This window comes from Carcharhinus amblyrhynchos, unplaced genomic scaffold, assembly GCF_965287045.1.
Source record: "Carcharhinus amblyrhynchos unplaced genomic scaffold, sCarAmb.v2.hapA chromosome_1057, whole genome shotgun sequence".
NCBI classification, from domain to species: domain Eukaryota; kingdom Metazoa; phylum Chordata; class Chondrichthyes; order Carcharhiniformes; family Carcharhinidae; genus Carcharhinus; species Carcharhinus amblyrhynchos.
In genome coordinates, this window is record NW_027650797.1 from 7386 (window position 1) to 26094 (window position 18709).

General features: G+C 57.0%; 1 protein-coding gene across 1 annotated transcript; it reads left to right on the plus strand.

Annotated features, from left to right (window-relative positions):
* The first annotated feature begins 6771 nt into the window (after window positions 1–6771).
* LOC145340479 (ankycorbin-like) lies at window positions 6772–17035 on the plus strand. Its single transcript, XM_080184948.1, has 4 exons — window positions 6772–7057; window positions 13620–13709; window positions 14555–14620; window positions 16589–17035. The coding sequence occupies exons 1-4, from the start codon at window positions 7016–7018 to the stop codon at window positions 16751–16753; spliced, it is 363 nt and encodes a 120-aa protein (XP_080041074.1). The 5' UTR covers window positions 6772–7015; the 3' UTR covers window positions 16754–17035.
* The last annotated feature ends 1674 nt before the right edge of the window (window positions 17036–18709 follow it).

Genomic DNA, 18709 nt, shown 5'->3' on the forward strand with positions numbered 1-18709 from the left:
CTTGCGCGCTATACAGACAAAGCATACTGTTCATAGAGAACGAAAGAAGATCCGATCGAGGGACGGGGTGAAACTGTGACTGTCTTTGGAGAGAAGCCCAGATGTGGACAGAGGGAAGGAGGGGAGTTCTGAATTACTGCAGGACCTAATGGGCTGAATGGCCTTCCTCCGCTCTCCGACAGTACAGTTTCCTTTCTCTCTCTGTCTCTCTCCCCCTATGTGTGTGTCTCTCCCTCCCTCTGTGTGTGTGTGTGTGTCTCTCCCTCCCTCTGTGTGTGTGTGTCTCTCCCTCCCTCTGTGTGTGTGTGTCTCTCCCTCCCTCTGTGTGTGTGTGTCTCTCCCTCCCTCTGTGTGTGTGTGTCTCTCCCTCCCTCTGTGTGTGTGTGTCTCTCCCTCCCTCTGTGTGTGTGTGTCTCTCCCTCCCTCTGTGTGTGTGTGTCTCTCCCTCCCTCTGTGTGTGAGTGTCTCTCCCTCCCTCTGTGTGTGAGTGTCTCTCCCTCCCTCTGTGTGTGTGTGTCTCTCCCTCCCTCTGTGTGTGTGTGTCTCTCCCTCCCTCTGTGTGTGTGTGTCTCTCCCTCCCTCTGTGCGTGTCTCTCCCTCCCTCTGTGTGTGTCTCTCTCCCTCCCTCTGTGCGTGTCTCTCCCTCCCTCTGTGTGTGTCTCTCTCCCTCCCTCTGTGCGTGTCTCTCCCTCCCTCTGTGTGTGTGTCTCTCCCTCCCTCTGTGCGTGTCTCTCCCTCCCTCTGTGTGTGTGTCTCTCCCTCCCTCTGTGCGTGTGTCTCTCCCTCCCTCTGTGTGTGTCTCTCCCTCCCTCTGTGTGTGTCTCTCCCTCCCTCTGTGTGTGTGTCTCTCCCTCCCTCTGTGTGTGTCTCTCCCTCCCTCTGTGTGCGTGTCTCTCCCTCCCTCTGTGCGTGTCTCTCCCTCCCTCTGTGTGTGTGTCTCTCCCTCCCTCTGTGCGTGTCTCTCCCTCCCTCTGTGCGTGTCTCTCCCTCCCTCTGTGCGTGTCTCTCCCTCCCTCTGTGTGTGTGTCTCTCCCTCCCTCTGTGCGTGTCTCTCCCTCCCTCTGTGTGTGTGTCTCTCCCTCCCTCTGTGCGTGTCTCTCCCTCCCTCTGTGCGTGTCTCTCCCTCCCTCTGTGTGCGTGTCTCTCTCCCTCTCTCTCTCTGTGCCTCTCTCTCTCTCTGTCTCTCTCTCTCTCTGTGTGTCTGTGTGTGTGTGTGTGTGTCTCTCTCCCACTGTGTGTGTGTGTCTCTCCCACTGTGTGTGTGTGTCTCTCTCCCACTGTGTGTGTGTGTCTCTCTCCCACTGTGTGTGTGTGTCTCTCCCACTGTGTGTGTGTCTGTGTCTCTGTCTCTGTGTGTGTGTCTGTGTGTGTGTGTGTGTCTGTGTGTGTGTGTGTGTCTCTGTGTGTGTGTGTGTGTGTGTCTCTCTCGCTCTCTGTGTGTCTGTCTCTCTCCCACTCTCTCTCTCTCTCTGTCACTCTGTCTGTCTGTGTGTGTGTCTCTGTCACTCTCTGTCTGTCACTCTCTGTCTGTCACTCTCTCCCCCCCTCTCTCTCTCTCTCTCTGTCTCTCTCTCTCTGTCTCTCTCCCTCTCTGTCTCTCTCTGTGTCTCAGTCTCCTGTTCCCCTCCCTGGTGGTGAAGAGGAGGGTAACCAGATTGATTCTGGGATGAACGGGTTGGTGTATGAGGAGAGATTAAACAGTTTGGGGCTTGTCCTCGCTGGAGTCTATAAGGATGAGAGGGAATCTGATTGAGGGATATAAAAGGGATTGATTTTTGATTTGATTTATTATTGTCACCTGTATTGGGATACAGTGAAAAGTATTGTTTCTTGCGCACTACACACACAAAACATACTGTTCATAGAGAAGGAAAGGAGAGGGTGCAGAATGTAGTGTTACAGTCACAGTGAGGGTGCAGAGAAAGATCAACTTAATGCGAGGTAGGTCCATTCAAAAGTCTGACAGCAGTATTTCCTCTCTCTGTGTCTCGGTGTAGGACGGCTCTGATCCTTGCCTGTGAGAGTGACTGTCCCGAGGTGGCTGAGCTCCTCCTCGGGGCCGGAGTAGACCCGGGAGTGACGGACATCACTGGCCGGAACGCTGCTCGCTACGCCCAGCTGTCCAGGAGCGAGAGACTGCGTTCCCTGATGCATGTGGCAGGTAAGTCTCTCTGAGCACAAACGACCCACTCCCTGGAGGGAGTTACAGAGATAGGGAGGGGGTGTAGGGGGCTGGAGGGGGTTACAGAGATAGGGAGGGGGTGTAGGGGGCTGGAGGGGGTTATAGAGATAGGGAGGGGGTGTAGGGGGCTGGAGGAGGTTACAGAGATAGGGAGGGGGTGTAGGGGCTGGAGGAGGTTACAGAGATAGGGAGGGAGACAGTGTAGAGGGAGCTTTACTCTGTATCTAACCCCGTGCTGTACCTGTCCTGGGAGTGTTTGATGGGGACAGTGTAGAGGGAGCTTTACTCTGTATCTAACCCCGTGCTGTACCTGTCCTGGGAGTGTTTGATGGTGGGACAGTGTAGAGGGAGCTTTACTCTGTATCTAACCCCGTGCTGTACCTGTCCTGGGAGTGTTTGATGGGGACAGTGTAGAGGGAGCTTTACTCTGTATCTAACCCCGTGCTGTACCTGTCCTGGGAGTGTTTGATGGGGGGGACAGTGTAGAGGGAGCTTTACTCTGTATCTAACCCCGTGCTGTACCTGTCCTGGGAGTGTTTGATGGGGGGACAGTGTAGAGGGAGCTTTACTCTGTATCTAACCCCGTGCTGTACCTGTCCTGGGAGTGTTTGATGGGGGGACAGTGTAGAGGGAGCTTTACTCTGTATCTAACCCCGTGCTGTACCTGTCCTGGGAATGTTTGATGGGGGGACAGTGTAGAGGGAGCTTTACCCTGTATCTAACCCCGTGCTGTACCTGTCCTGGGAGTGTTTGATGGGGGACAGTGTAGAGGAGAGGGGAAGAATAATGATCCCTTGGTGTGCGCGCTGCAGGGAAGGAGTTCCGTTCGCCGCACTGCTTGTGGGATCTTGCTTTGCGTGCTGGGAGTGGGTCTGCACTCCAACAGTGACCCACACTTGGGAAAAAATTCCTTCCCCCGCGCCTCACGGGGTTTGGGAATGGCGCAGTGGAGACGTCAGTCCTGACATTTTCCACTGGCCTCAATTTGACAGAAAGGTCGTGCGCCCAAACAGATGGCCTTCATCATCTCCCTGCTTCCCTCTTAACCAGGCCCGCCTGACATTTAGTTCATCCGATTACCATCGCGCCTGGCCCAACTCCAGGACATATTCCCAATCGCACACCGTTGCCCTGGCAACCCTGCCTAACTGCGGCCTAGTAGGCCTCTGGGGCCTAGAGTTCTCCATCCTCAAATGGGATCAAATCGCCAGTTGCGTGGATTTCTTAAATTCGGTTTTACTCATGCCGGCTGGGCCCGCATTGATTACCCATCCCTCGTTGCCCCTTGGAGGGGCAGTTCAGAGTCAACCACATTGGGTCTGGAGTCACATGTAGGCCAGACCGGGGTAAGGACGGCAGATTTCCTTCCCTAAAGGGAACCAGATGGGTTTTTCCCGACAATGGGTCATCAGTAGATTCTTAATTCCAGATATTTTTTATTGAATTCAAATTCCACCGTCTGCCGTGAGTGGGATTCGAACCCGGGTCCCCCAGAACATTAGCTGAGTTTCTGGATTAATAGTCTAGGGATAATACCACTCTGCCATCGCAGTGAAGAAAGTAAGATAACCTTGAAGCGTCCGGCAGCCACGGAATCGATCACAGGCCGTAGCGTCGCTGAGGCCTAGTCGGCAGGCTCCGAAAACGCCAACCCTAGTTGACCGCGCAAATTTGCCCCAGGCGCGACGGGACATCAGATGGAAAGAGTTGGCATTTGTATAGCGCCTTTAAGAACTGCAGGATGCCAGAGGCCTGTTAGCCATTTAAGCCTTTGTTTAACAAAGTGCAGTCACTGTTGCTCTGAAAGAAAGTCAGCAGCCAACTAGTGCACAGCAAGATCCCACCAGCAACAATCTGACAAAAGATTTATTCGTTTGACACCTCAATTTGATATTCAATTTGAAAGGCAAATTTTCCCGCAGTGCGGCGCTCCCTCGGCACCGACCCTCCCGCAGTGCGGCGCTCCCTCGGCACCGACCCTCCCACAGTGCGGCGCTCCCTGGGCACCGACCCTCCCACAGTGCGGCGCTCCCTGGGCACCGACCCTCCCACAGTGCGGCGCTCCCTCGGCACCGACCCTCCCACAGTGCGGCGCTCCCTCGGCACCGACCCTCCCACAGTGCGGCGCTCCCTCGGCACCGACCCTCCCACAGTGCGGCGCTCCCTCGGCACCGACCCCCCCACAGTGCGGCGCTCCCTCGGCACCGACCCTCCCACAGTGCGGCACTCCCTCAGCACCGACCCTCCCGCAGTGCGGCGCTCCCTCAGCACCGACCCTCCCGCAGTGCGGCGCTCCCTCAGCACCGACCCCCCCACAGTGCGGCGCTCCCTCGGCACCGACCCCCCCACAGTGCGGCGCTCCCTCGGCACCGACCCTCCCGCAGTGCGGCGCTCCCTCGGCACCGACCCTCCCACAGTGCGGCGCTCCCTCGGCACCGACCCTCCCACAGTGCGGCGCTCCCTCGGCACCGACCCTCCCACAATGCGGCGCTCCCTTGGCACCGACCCTCCCACAGTGCGGCGCTCCCTCAGCACCGACCCTCCCACAGTGCGGCGCTCCCTCGGCACTGCCCCAGCCATCCCTGACACCCTCTCCAGATCAGATTCCTCTTCTCTCCTCCCAGTCCGTATCCTAACATGTTGTGTTTTCCTTTTTCAGCACCTGGGAATTCTGTCGAGGTTCATTGTCAGGTAGGTGGAGACAGCGAGCTCCAACGTCCAATCAGCCCCTCTAATTTACCCTATCCCCTGCTAGCTGGCACAGAAGTGATGGACAGAATGGCCTCATTCTGGGCCAGAACGCTCTGTGACACTGGAGGAGGAGTGTGAGAGAGGGTTGGAGATGGGGAGGGGGATTGGGGGAGAATGTGGGACTGGCTCCCACGGGGGGAGTGGGGGGAGAATGTGGGACTCACTCCCACGGGGGGAGTTGGGGGGAGAATGTGGGACTGGCTCCCACGGGGGGAGTTGGGGGGAGAATGTGGGACTGGCTCCCACGGGGGGGTGACTTTGGTTGCGAGGTGGGTGGTGGTTAGAACAGGAGGAAGGGTACCAGCAGGAACTGGATGGGCTGCAGTGTACCCCACCTAATCCTGCCCACCTCCCCGCTTCTCATTCCCCACCCCTCAGGCACCAGGGGACTCCAGTAAACCGCCCGCCCCGCCGAGGGCAACGGCCTATCCCAAGGGCAGCGAGAAGGAGGAGGAGGAGGAGGAGAACGGGAGCGCTTCCCGCCAGGAGAGGGAGGAGATGGAGGAACTGCAGCGGGAGCTAGCCTGGAAGGCCCGGGAATGCGAGGCACTCGCGGAGGAACACGACCAGACGATACGGAGGCTGAGGGGCTGGCTGAGGGCGTCGGAGGGAGAGGAGGAGGAGGAGGAGGAGGAGGAAGTGGCCGCCCTACTGGATCGAGTGGAGGAGAGACTGAGGGGGCTGCTGGAGGGGAGGGGGCGGGAAGGAAAGGGGAAGAGGGCGCCCGGAGGAGGAGGAGGGAGCCAGGAGGGGGAGATGGAGGGACTGTGGGAGGAGAGGGGGGAGGAGATGGAGAGGTGGAGGGAGGGAATGGATAGGAGGGCGCTGGGAGGAGGAGGGAGATGGGAGGAGGAGGTGATGGAGAGGTGGAGGGAGGGAGCGGAGAAGAGGGCACTAGGAGGAGGAGGAGGGAGCCGGGAGGAGGAGATGGAGGGACTGTGGGAGGAGAGGGAAGAGGAGAGGTGGAGGGAGGGAGTGGATAAGGGGTCACTCGGAGGTGGAGGGAGCCAGGAGGAGATGGAGAGAATGCGGGAGGAGGGGATGGAGAGGTGGAGGGAGGGGGTGGAGAAGAGGGCGCTGGGAGGAGGAGGGAGCCTGGAGGAGATGGAGGGACTGGGGGAGGAGAGGGAAGAGGAGGTGGAGAGGTGGAGGGAGGGGGTGGAGAAGAGGGCGCTGGGAGGTGGAGGGAGCCTGGAGGAGGAGATGGAGAGCCTGCGGGAGGAGGGGATGGAGAGGTGGAGGGAGGGGGTGGAGGAGAGGGCGCTGGGAGGTGGAGGGAGCCTGGAGGAGGAGATGGAGAGCCTGCGGGAGGAGAGGGACAGACTGGCCCAGGAGAAGTGGCAGGCGGAGAGGCGGTTCGGAGAGCTGGAGGGGCACCTCGACAACGTGCGCGCCCTCATGTCACAGTATCGCCTCCGGAAGTGTTCGCAGAGTCGGCAGATCGAGGAGCTGGAGATCCAGGTGCTGGAACTGACGGCCAACAATGTGGAGCTGAGTGGCCTCATCAGGAACCTCCAGCAGGATCTGAAGGACAGGAGTAGCAAACCGCCAGCAGGGGGTGTCCCCCCCTCCCCGGGCAGGGTCTCAGACACCTCCGAGGGGGCGTTGGCGGAGCTGAGGGAGCAGCGCGAAACGTGGCGTACAGCCAACACTGCCCTCACTGGCCAGATACAGGTGCTGCAGGAGGAACTGGACAGGCTGAGGGCCGGCGTCCCGGATGGGGGGGCCACCCAGGAGTCCCCCTCAGGGCGGGACGACCCAGACGACGGTCGCCCCCCCGTCCCGGGAGACGGAGGGAGGTTCGGCCGAGCCGGGGACGGAGCGATTGCCTGCGGAGGCACGGGGACTGCGGGACGGGAGTCACGAGGAGGATGCGGAGGGTCTGGGAAGTGAGGGAGTTAACACCAACCTCCGTTCGCTGGAGGTTGCCCTCGAGGAGACGGAGCAGGTTGAGGAGCCCAGGGACTCGCAACAGGGCCGAGGGGAGGGCAGTGTGCATTCCCAGCCAGGTGCTAGTGGACAGTCAACTGCAGAGTCTCCGGCAGAAATGTGAGAATCTGGAACCTCCGGCTCAAGGAGGAAATGGAAAGGAATTCCCGATCCTCCACAGCACAAGAGGAACTGGTAAATCATTTGCTGCACTGTGGGAGGGTCGGTGCTGAGGGAGCGCCGCACTGCGGGAGGGTCAGTGCCGAGGGAGCGCCGCACTGCCGGAGGGTCGGTGCCGAGGGAGCGCCACACTGTGGGAGGGTCGGTGCCGAGGGAGCGCCGCACTGTGGGAGGGTCGGTGCTGAGGGAGCGCCGCACTGCGGGAGGGTCGGTGCTGAGGGAGCGCCGCACTGTGGGAGGGTCGGTGCTGAGGGAGCGCCGCACTGCGGGAGGGTCGGTGCTGAGGGAGCGCCGCACTGCGGGAGGGTCAGTGCCCGAGGGAGCGCCGCACTGCGGGAGGGTCAGTGCCGAGGGAGCGCCGCACTGCGGGAGGGTCGGTGCCGAGGGAGCGCCACACTGCGGGAGGGTCGGTGCCGAGGGAGCGGCCACACTGTGGGAGGGTCGGTGCCGAGGGAGCGCCGCACTGTGGGAGGGTCGGTGCCGAGGGAGCGCCGCACTGTGGGAGGGTCGGTGCTGAGGGAGCGCCGCACTGCGGGAGGGTCGGTGCTGAGGGAGCGCCGCACTGTGGAGGGTCGGTGCTGAGGGAGCGCCGCACTGCGGGAGGGTCGGTGCCGAGGGAGCGCCGCACTGTGGGAGGGTCGGTGCTGAGGGAGCGCCGCACTGTGGGAGGGTCGGTGCTGAGGGAGCGCCGCACTGCGGGAGGGTCGGTGCTGAGGGAGCGCCGCACTGCGGGAGGGTCAGTGCCGAGGGAGCGCCGCACTGCGGGAGGGTCGGTGCCGAGGGAGCGCCGCACTGCGGGAGGGTCGGTGCCGAGGGAGCGCCGCACTGTGGGAGGGTCCGTGCCGAGGGAGCGCCGCACTGCGGGAGAGTCAGGGCCGAGGGAGCGCCGCACTGCGGGAGGGTCGGTGCCGAGGGAGCGCTGCACTGCGGGAGGGTCGGTGCCGAGGGAGCGCCGCACTGCGGGAGGGTCAGTGCCGAGGGAGCGCCGCACTGCGTGAGGGTCGGGTGCCGAGGGAGCGCCGCACTGCGGGAGGGTCGGTGCCGAGGGAGCGCCGCACTGCGGGAGAGTCAGGGCCGAGGGAGCGCCGCACTGCGGGGAGGGTCGGTGCCGAGGGAGCGCCGCACTGCGGGGAGGGTCGGTGCCGAGGGAGCGCTGCACTGCGGGGAGGGTTGGTGCTGAGGGAGCGCCGCACTGCGGGAGGGTCTTCACTCGGAGGGTGGTGGGGGGTGGCTGTTGTGTCTCAGTTATTGGGTTGAGCCAAGGAGAGTTCGATTGGAGTATTGGGCGTTGTTGTGGGGGGTGGATGGGAAGTCGGGCTGTGTTAGGAGACCTTACTGAATGGGATAGCAGGCTTGAGGGGCCGAATTGCCTCCTCTTCACTCTTAAAGATCTCTAATGGAGCGAAACACTGAGTGTGAGTGAGATGTGTCTAAGTACCCCCTTGTTTTACAGACCTCTTTCCCCTCTGGAGTGTAGGAGGATGAGGGGGTGACCTTATTGAGGTTTGTAAAATCATGAGGGGCTGAGATTGGGTGAATCGCTGGGGTCTGTTCCCCCAGGGTAGGGGGAATCCAAAACTGGAGGGCAGGGGGTTAAGGTGAGAGGGGGAAAGGGGGGACCCGAGGGGTAACTGTTTCCACCCAGAGGGTGGTGAGTGTGTGGAATGAGCTGGGGGGTGGAGTAGAGGTGGGACAAGGACAACATTTAAAAGACATTTGGGCAGGTACACGGATAGGGAAAGGTTTCGAGGGAGATGGGGCCACACACAGGCAAATGGGACTAGTTCAGAGTAGGAAACATGGCCAGCACAGTGGAGTTGGGCCGAATGGCCTGTTTCCCTGCTGGGTATCTCTGTGACAAAGATGTGCAGGTTAGGGGGATTGGCCATGATAAATTGCCCCTTTGTGTCCAAAGATGTGCAGGTTAGAAACATAAGAAATAGGAGCAGGAGTAGGCCATCTAGCCCTTCGAGCCTGCCCCGCCATTCAATAAGATCACGGCTGATCTGAAGTGGATCAGTTCCACTTTCCCACTTTCTCTCCATAACCCTTAATTCCCTTGTCTATCAGAAACCTATCTACCCGTGACTTAAATATATTTAGCGAGGCAGCCTCCACCACTTCAACGGGCAGAGAATTCCAGAGATTCACCACCCTTTGAGTGAAGAAGTTCCTCCTCAACTCCGATCTAAACTGCCCCCCCTTATCTTGAGGCTGTGCCCTCTAGTCCTGCTGTCCTTTCTAAGCAGGAAGAATCTCTCTACCTCTACCCTATCCATCCCCTTCATTATCTTATACGTCTCTATAAGATCCCCCCTCATCCTTCTAAACTCCAACGAGTACAGACCCAGTCTATTTAGTCTCTCTTCATAGTCCAACCCCTCATCTCCGGTATCAGCCTAGTGAACCTCCTCTGCACTCCCTCCAAGGCCAATATATCCTTGCGTAAGTGCAGCGATCAAAACTGCACACAGTTTTGTGCAGGTTAGGGTGGATTGGTCATGCTAAATTGCCCCTTAGTGTCCAAAGATGTGCAGGTTAGGGTGGATTGGCCATGGTAAATTGCCCCTTAGTGTCCAAAGATGTGCAGGTTAGGGTGGATTGGCCATGCTAAATTGCCCCTTAGTGTCCAAAGATGTGCAGGTTAGGGTGGATTGGCCATGCTAAATTGCCCCTTAGTGTCCAAAGATGTGCAGGTTAGGGTGGATTGGCCATGCTAAATTGCCCCTTAGTGTCCAAAGATGTGTAGGTTAGGGTGGATTGGCCTTGCTAAATTGTCCCTTAGTGTCCAAAGATGTGTAGGTTAGGGTGGATTGGCCGTGCTAAATTGTCCCTTAGTGTCCAAAGATGTGTAGGTTAGGGTGGATTGGCCGTGCTAAATTGTCCCTTAGTGTCCAAAGATGTGCAGGTTAGGGTGGATTGGCCATGCTAAATTGCCCCTTAGTGTCCAGAGATGTGCAGGTTAGGGTGGATTGACCATGCTAAATTGTCCCTTAGTGTCCAGAGATGTGCAGGTTAGGGTGGATTGGCCATGCTAAATTGCCCCTTAGTGTCCAAAGATGTGCAGGTTAGGGTGGATTGGCCATGCTAAATTGTCCCTTAGTGTCCAAAGATGTGCAGGTTAGGGTGGATTGGCCATGCTAAATTGCCCCTTAGTGTCCAAAGATGTGCAGGTTAGGGGGATTGGCCATGCTAAATTGCCCCTTAGTGTCCAGAGATGTGTAGGTTAGGGTGGATTGGCCATGCTAAATTGTCCCTTAGTGTGAGTGGGGTAAATCTATGGGGTTGTGGGGACAGTGTGGGTCGGTGCAGACCCCATGAGCTGAGTGGCCTCCTTCTGCTCCGTAGGGATTCTCTGGCAGTGAACGAAATCCACAGTTAATTCACTCCGGGATCCCCACCAGCAAGTTCTGGAAAATGTAAACTTCTTGTTGAGAAACAGCTGTTCCTCTTTTCCAATTTCCGAGGGTTTAATTAGTTCCCTCTTTGATCCGGTCGCTGAAAATAGGATTGTGGAAATGTTTGCCCTCCTGGGAGGCCTGGGCTCCGTAAATCTGACAATGTTTATCAACAGACTCACTGCAGCGCACTGCCACGTCTCTCACTCCCAGCCTCGCTTCCTCCCACCCCCCCTAGCCCCAGGAATTTACAGTCCCAGTGTCCTCCCCACTCTACTTAAAATCTCGACCCTCCCTGGGAAGTGTAGTTCCCCGCAGTGTAGTGCCAACAACAACTCTCCTTTACATAGCCCCGTCAACACACTGACTTTTCCCCCAGGCCCCTCACTGGAGGGTCCAATAGGGATTTGACCTGGAGTTCCATTGGGGAAATATCACAGACAGGGAGCAAAAACTTGGGCAAAGAGGGCAGAATAAAGGAACGTCTTAAAGGAGAGACAGGGTCAGAGAGAGAGACAGAGACACAGAGAGAGAGAGAGAGAGAGAGACACAGGGACACAGAGAGAGAGAGACACGGAGACACAGAGAGAGAGAGAGACACAGAGAGACAGAGATACAGAGAGAGAGAGACACAGAGGGAGAGGGAGAAAGACAGACCCAGATAGAAAGGCAGATACATTGAGGGGGGCAGAGAGAGAGGTGGAGGGGTTTAGGGAGGGAATTCCAGAGCTTAGGGCCCCCCCCCCAGGCAGCTGAAGGCACGGCCCCCAATGGCGGAGCGATGGGAATCGGGGGATGCTCGAGAGGCCGGAATTGGAGGAACTCAGAGATCTCGGAGGGTTGTAGGGGCTGGAGGAGGTTACAGAGATAGGGAGGGGGTGTGTAGGGGGCTGGAGGGGGTTACAGAGATAGGGAGGGGGGTGTAGGGGGCTGGAGGGGGTTACAGAGTTAGGGAGGGGGGTGTAGGGGGCTGGAGGAGGTTACAGAGATAGGGAGGGGGTGTAGGGGACTGGAGGGGGTTACAGAGATAGGGAGGGAGGTGTAGGGGGCTGGAGGGGGTTACAGAGATAGGGAGGGGGTGTAGGGGGCTGGAGGGGGTTACAGAGATAGGGAGGGGGTGTAGGGGGCTGGAGGAGGTTACAGAGATAGGGAGGGGGTGTAGGGGGCTGGAGGGGGTTACAGAGATAGGGAGGGGGGTGTAGGGGACTGGAGGGAGTTACAGAGATAGGGAGGGGGGTGTAGGGGGCTGGAGGAGGTTACAGAGATAGGGAGGGGGTGTAGGGGGCTGGAGGGGGTTACAGAGATAGGGAGGGGGGTGTAGGGGACTGGAGGGAGTTACAGAGATAGGGAGGGGGGTGTAGGGGACTGGAGGGAGTTACAGAGATAGGGAGGGGGGTGTAGGGGACTGGAGGGAGTTACAGAGATAGGGAGGGGGGTGTAGGGGGCTGGAGGAGGTTACAGAGATAGGGAGGTGGTGTAGGGGGCTGGAGGGGGTTACAGAGATAGGGAGGGGGTGTAGGGGGCTGGAGGGGGTTACAGAGATAGGGAGGGGGTGTAGGGGCTGGAGGGGGTTACAGAGATAGGGAGGGGGTGTAGGGGGCTGGAGGAGGTTACAGAGATAGGGAGGGGGTGTAGGGGGCTGGAGGGGGTTACAGAGATAGGGAGGGGGTGTAGGGGGCTGGAGGAGGTTACAGAGATAGGGAGGGGGTGTAGGGGGCTGGAGGGGGTTACAGAGATAGGGAGGGGGTGTAGGGGGCTGGAGGGGGTTACAGAGATAGGGAGGGGGTGTAGGGGGCTGGAGGGGGTTACAGAGATAGGGAGGGGGTGTAGGGGGCTGGAGGGGGTTACAGAGATAGGGAGGGAGGTGTAGGGGGCTGGAGGGGGTTACAGAGATAGGGAGGGGGTGTAGGGGGCTGGAGGGGGTTACAGAGATAGGGAGGGGGGTGTAGGGGACTGGAGGGAGTTACAGAGATAGGGAGGGGGGTGTAGGGGGCTGGAGGAGGTTACAGAGATAGGGAGGGGGTGTAGGGGGCTGGAGGGGGTTACAGAGATAGGGAGGGGGTGTAGGGGGCTGGAGGGGGTTACAGAGATAGGGAGGGGGTGTAGGGGCTGGAGGGGGTTACAGAGATAGGGAGGGGGTGTAGGGGGCTGGAGGAGGTTACAGAGATAGGGAGGGGGTGTAGGGGCTGGAGGGGGTTACAGAGATAGGGAGGGAGGTGTAGGGGGCTGGAGGGGGTTACAGAGATAGGGAGGGGGGTGTAGGGGGCTGGAGGGGGTTACAGAGATAGGGAGGGGGTGTAGGGGCTGGAGGAGAAGAGAGGGACTTAAATTAGCGGTACCTTAGCACAGTGGGTTAGCGCTGCTGCCTCACAGTGCCAGGGTCCCAGGTTCAATTCCCGGCTCGGGTCACTGTCTGTGTGGAGTCTGCACGTTACCCCCGTGTCTGCGTGGGTTTCTTCCGGGTGCTCCAGTTTCCTCCCACAGTCCAAAAGATGTGCAGGTTAGGGTGGATTGGCCGTGCTAAATTGTCCCCTTAGTGTCCAAAGATGTGCAGGTTAGGGTGGATTGGCCATGCTAAATTGTCCCTTAGTGTCCAAAGATGTGTAGGTTAGGGGGATTGGCCATGCTAAATTGCCCCTTAGTGTCCAAAGATGTGCAGGTTAGGGTGGATTGGCCATGCTAAATTGTCCCTTAGTGTCCAAAGATGTGTAGGTTAGGGGGATTGGCCATGCTAAATTGCCCCTTAGTGTCCAAAGATGTGTAGGTTAGGGGGATTGGCCATGCTAAATTTTCCCTTAGTGTCCAAAGATGTGTAGGTTAGGGGGATTGGCCATGCTAAATTGTCCCTTAGTGTCCAAAGATGTGTAGGTTAGGGTGGATTGGCCATGCTAAATTGCCCCTTAGTGTCCAAAGATGTGTAGGTTAGGGTGGATTGGCCGTGCTAAATTGCCCCTTAGTGTCCAAAGATGTGTAGGTTAGGGTGGATTGGCCGTGCTAAATTGTCCCTTAGTGTCCAAAGATGTGCGGGTTAGGGTGGATGAGTGGGTGTGAATATGTGGGGTTACAGGGATTATCGGGTCTCAGTGAGACTCTCTCTGTGGGAGAGTCGGTGCGGAGCTGACGGGCCGAATGGCCTCCTGCGAGGTAAGGGGTTCACTGTCGCTTTGTTGTCCCCTCAGATTGGCCGGATGTTGGAGGAAGTGCAGAGGGTGGATGTGGAACGGGAAGCGTGCCAGCGGCAGTGTCACCGTGCGGAGCGCAGGCTGCAGGTCAGTCCATCCAGACCTCGAGTCGCTGGGTCAACCAAACACAGGGGAGAGGCAGCCACCGGGGCGGGGGGGTCCTTGATTATGCCGGCTGCTTTTCCCCGAGGCAGCGGGAAGTGTAGACGGAGTCAATGGATGGGAGGCTGGTTTGCGTGATGGATTGGGCTACATTCACCACCCTATCTAGCTGGTCTGTGCCCCTCATTATTTTATAGACCTCTATAAGATCATCCCTCAGCCTCCTACACTCCAGAGGAAAAAGTCCCAGTCTATCCAGCCTCTCCTTATAACTCAATCCATCGAGTCCCGGGAGCATCCTAGTAAATCTTTTCTGCACTCTTTCTAGTTTAATAATATCCTTTCTATAATAGGGTGACCAGAACTGTACACAGTATTCCAAGTGTGGCCTTACCAATGTCTTGTACAACTTCAACAAGACGTCCCAACTCCTGTATTCAATGTTCTGACCGATGAAACGAGGGCCTCCGTTGATTGCCCGCTCTCTGACTGAACGAGTCACTCATTTCCGGGGGGAAATTCGGATTCCTAATTCCCCCTGGGAATGAGTGTCTCGCTCGGTACCAATTGCCCCCAATGATGCCCCCCTGCCCTCCCCCACAGACCCACATCCCTCAATCAAAAGAAATAAACCCACTTCACTCCCCTCGTTGAGTTGTTGGGACCTGCGTCTACCTCAGGTACAGGCCTTGGAGACTGCTAGGCTGTGGTCTGGTTGCCACTGTCTCCGGGGGGTTGGGGGGAAGGGGAGACGGATCTGTCCGATAAAAGGTTTTTCTCCCTTCGCTGTAGGCCGATTTCCAATTCTTTCCCTGTCTTTCTCATTCCAGGAGCAACAGGAAGAACACCAGCGTGTGATCTCCATCTACCGAACACACCTCCTCAGTGCTGCTCAGGTAAGGAGGAATCTACGGGAAGGGATAGGAGCAGAATGAGGCCACTCAGCCCATCTGCTCCCCCATTCAATCATGGCTGATATTTTTCTCATCCCCCATTCTCCTGCCTTTTCCCCATAACCCCCGATCCCCTTATTAATCAGGAACCTATCTATCTCTGTCTTAAAGACACTCAGTGACCCGGCCTCCTCTGCAGCAAAGAGTTCCACAGATTCCCCACTCTCCGGCTGAAGAAATTCCTCCTCATCTCTGTTTTAAAGGATCGTCCCTTTAGCCTGAGGTTGTGCCCCCTCTGGTTCTAGTTTTTCCTACTAGTGGAAACATCCTCTCCATGTCCACTCTATCCAGGGCCTCGCAGTATCCTGTAAGTTTCAATAAGATCCCCCCCCATCCTTCTAAACTCCAACGAGTACAGACCCAGAGTCCTCAACCCGTTCCTCATCTGACATGACATCAATCCCTCCCCAGGAATGCAAGCATCAAACACTCCCAGGACAGGTACAGCACGGGGTTAGATACAGAGTAAAGCTCCCTCTACACTGTCCCCATCAAACACTCCCAGGACAGGTACAGCACGGGGTTAGATACAGAGTAAAGCTCCCTCTACACTGTCCCCCCATCAAACACTCCCAGGACAGGTACAGCACGGGGTTAGATACAGAGTAAAGCTCCCTCTACACTGTTCCCCATCAAACACTCCCAGGACAGGTACAGCACGGGGTTAGATACAGAGTAAAGCTCCCTCTACACTGTTCCCCCATCAAACACTCCCAGGACAGGTACAGCACGGGGTTAGATACAGAGTAAAGCTCCCTCTACACTGTCCCCCCATCAAACACTCCCAGGACAGGTACAGCACGGGGTTAGATACAGAGTAAAGCTCCCTCTACACTGTCCCCATCAAACACTCCCAGGACAGGTACAGCACGGGGTTAGATACAGAGTAAAGCTCCCTCTACACTGTCCCCCCATCAAACACTCCCAGGACAGGTACAGCACGGGGTTAGATACAGAGTAAAGCTCCCTCTACACTGTCCCCCCATCAAACACTCCCAGGACAGGTACAGCACGGGGTTAGATACAGAGTAAAGCTCCCTCTACACTGTCCCCATCAAACACTCCCAGGACAGGTACAGCACGGGGTTAGATACAGAGTAAAGCTCCCTCTACACTGTCCCCCCATCAAACACTCCCAGGACAGGTACAGCACGGGGTTAGATACAGAGTAAAGCTCCCTCTACACTGTCCCCCATCAAACACTCCCAGGACAGGTACAGCACGGGGTTAGATACAGAGTAAAGCTCCCTCTACACTGTCCCCCCATCAAACACTCCCAGGACAGGTACAGCACGGGGTTAGATACAGAGTAAAGCTCCCTCTACACTGTCCCCCCATCAAACACTCCCAGGACAGGTACAGCACGGGGTTAGATACAGAGTAAAGCTCCCTCTACACTGTCCCCATCAAACACTCCCAGGACAGGTACAGCACGGGGTTAGATACAGAGTAAAGCTCCCTCTACACTGTCCCCCCATCAAACACTCCCAGGACAGGTACAGCACGGGGTTAGATACAGAGTGAAGATGTTGTGATATTTTGGGGAGATTTATCTTGGGTAAGTTCAGGTTCCTGAGACGATGCGTTGGAACGGGGCAGTGGGGGAACGAGTGGGGCTGGTTGGGGGTTGACCATTTAGGATGGAGGTGAGGAGACATTTCTTCACCCCGGTGAGCCTGTGGGATTCATTCCCAGAGGAAGGAGTTGATGCCAAAACATGGAACGTGCTCAGGAGGAGGCTGGATATGGCACTGGGGGGGAGGCGGGGGGTGGTGAGCGGGATCAAGGGGGAGGAAGCAGGATGAGGCGATTGAGTTGGGTGATCGGCCATGATGAATGGGCGGGAGCGGGCTCGATGGGCCGAATGGCCTCCCCCCCCTTCTGCTACGTTTGTGTCTGTCTCTGTTGCAGGGCCTGATGGATGAGGAGGTGTTCCTGGTCCTCAGTGGGATTTGGAAGCTGCAGCAGGATTTGTCGTGCCGGGAAGGAGTGGAGGAGGCGGAGGCTCCGTCATTCCGGGGTGGCAGCGGTGGGGGGCGCCTGGCAGTCGAGGGCACCGTGTTCTCCGAGAGCTGAGGGCGGCCACCTTCACCCCGGTGCCCCCTCCCACTGCTCCCCGTCTCCGCCGTCCTGTGAGATTGGATTTTTCCGAGACCCTTCAGCCCGGCTTTGCCGTTCCACACCTTCTGTCCCTCCGCCTTCGCCCAAAAAAAAAATGCCTGGCCCCGTGGGCACAAACTCAGTGGCACTGGCAGGGGCAGTGGCGGGCGAGGAGGGGTTCTCAAGCACATGCCCCCTCCCTCCCCAACCTCCACCATCCCGTCCCCCACAAATCTGGGACCCAGACAGTTCAGCTGATGTTGACGTCAGGCGGGTGGGTGGGTGGGTGGAGAGAGGGGAACACTCCGACACACCAAACCCGAACCCCAGACGAGCGAAAACCATCTCCTTTTACCACCCCACTCCCAGTGTGTACATAAGAACTGTGAGCAGGAGTGGGCCACTCCGCCCCTCGAGCCCTGCTCCCCCATTCAATAAGATCACGGCTGATCTTCTCATGGACTCAGCTCCACTTACCCGCCCGCTCCCCTTAATTCCTTTACTGTTCAAAAATCTATCTGTCCTCGCCTTAGAAACATTCAATGAGGGAGCCTCAACTGGGCAGGGAATTCCACAGATTCACAACCCTTTGTGTGAAGAAGTTCCTCCTCAACTCAGTCCTAAATCTGCTCCCCCTTATTTTGAGACCATGCCCCCTAGTTCTAGTTTCACCCCCCAGTGGAAACAACTTCCCTGCTTCTATCTTATCTATTCCCTTCATAATCTTATATGTTTCTATAAGATCTCCCCTCATTCTTCTGAATTCCAATGAGTATAGCCCCAGTCCACTCAGTCTCTCCTCATAAACCAACCCTCTCAACTCCAGAATCAACCTAGTGAATCTCCTCTGCACCCCCTCCAGTGCCAGTATATCCTTTCTCAAGTAAGGAGACCAAAACTGTACACAGTAACTCCAGGCGTGGCCTCACCAGCACCTTATACAGCTGCAACATAACCTCACTGTTTTTAAACTCCATCCCTCTGGCAATGAAGGACAAAATTCCATTTTCCTTCTTCATTACCTGCTGCACCTGCAAACCAACTCCTTGAGATTCCTGCACAAGGACACCCAGGTCCCTCTGCACAGCAGCATGCTGCAATTTGTTACCATTTAAATAATAGTCCATTTTGCTGTTATTCTGACCAAAATGGATGGTCTCACATTCACCAACATTGTACTCCATCTGCCAGGCCCTCCCCCACTCACTTAGACTATCTATAACCCTTTGCAGACTCTCAGCGTCCTCTGCACACTTTGCTCTGCCACCCATCTTAGTGTCATCTCTGAATTTTGACACACGACCCTTGGTCCCCAACTCCAAATCATCGATGTAAATCATAAACAATTGTGGTCCAACACTGATCCCTGAGACACACCCACTAGTCACTGATCACCAGCCAAAAAAACACCCATTTACCCCCACTCTTTGCTTTCCATTAGTTAACTAGTTCCAACTTAAGCAATATTCCTCATAGACTTAAACACCTCTTAAACATGATCCCTGAGGCATACCATTAGTCACTGATCGCCAACTAGAAAAACACCCACTTACCCCCATTCTTTGCTTTCTGTTAGTTAATGTAGTGTACTGTTAGTTAGTGTACTGTACATCAATCCTAGACTGGTGTCATTGTTTGTTCCAAGAAGGGTAGGCCTCGTGTCACCCCTGACTGCCCTGGTCCCCGTTTTAAGGTCATGGTCCCCCCCCCAACCTTTAATCCCTCTGTCCCCATCCTATCATACAAAGAACACAGCACAGGAACAGGCCCTTCGGCCCTCCAAGCCTGTGCCGACCACGATGCCTGCCTGAACTGTACGCAGTTACAGAATCTACATCCTTCCATTCCATCCTATTCATGTATTCGCCTAAATGCCCCTTACGTCGTACCTGCTCCCACCACCTCCCATCCATTGACTCCGTCTACACTTCC

Bases quoted from the DNA above. Each gene is read 5' to 3' on its own strand.
- LOC145340479 (XM_080184948.1), top strand. From the start codon at position 7,016: ATGGAAAGGAATTCCCGATCCTCCACAGCACAAGAGGAACTG. The intron at 7,058-13,619 runs GTAAATCATTTG...TTGTCCCCTCAG, and splicing joins CCACAGCACAAGAGGAACTG to ATTGGCCGGATGTTGGAGGA. The intron at 13,710-14,554 runs GTCAGTCCATCC...TTCTCATTCCAG, and splicing joins GTGCGGAGCGCAGGCTGCAG to GAGCAACAGGAAGAACACCA.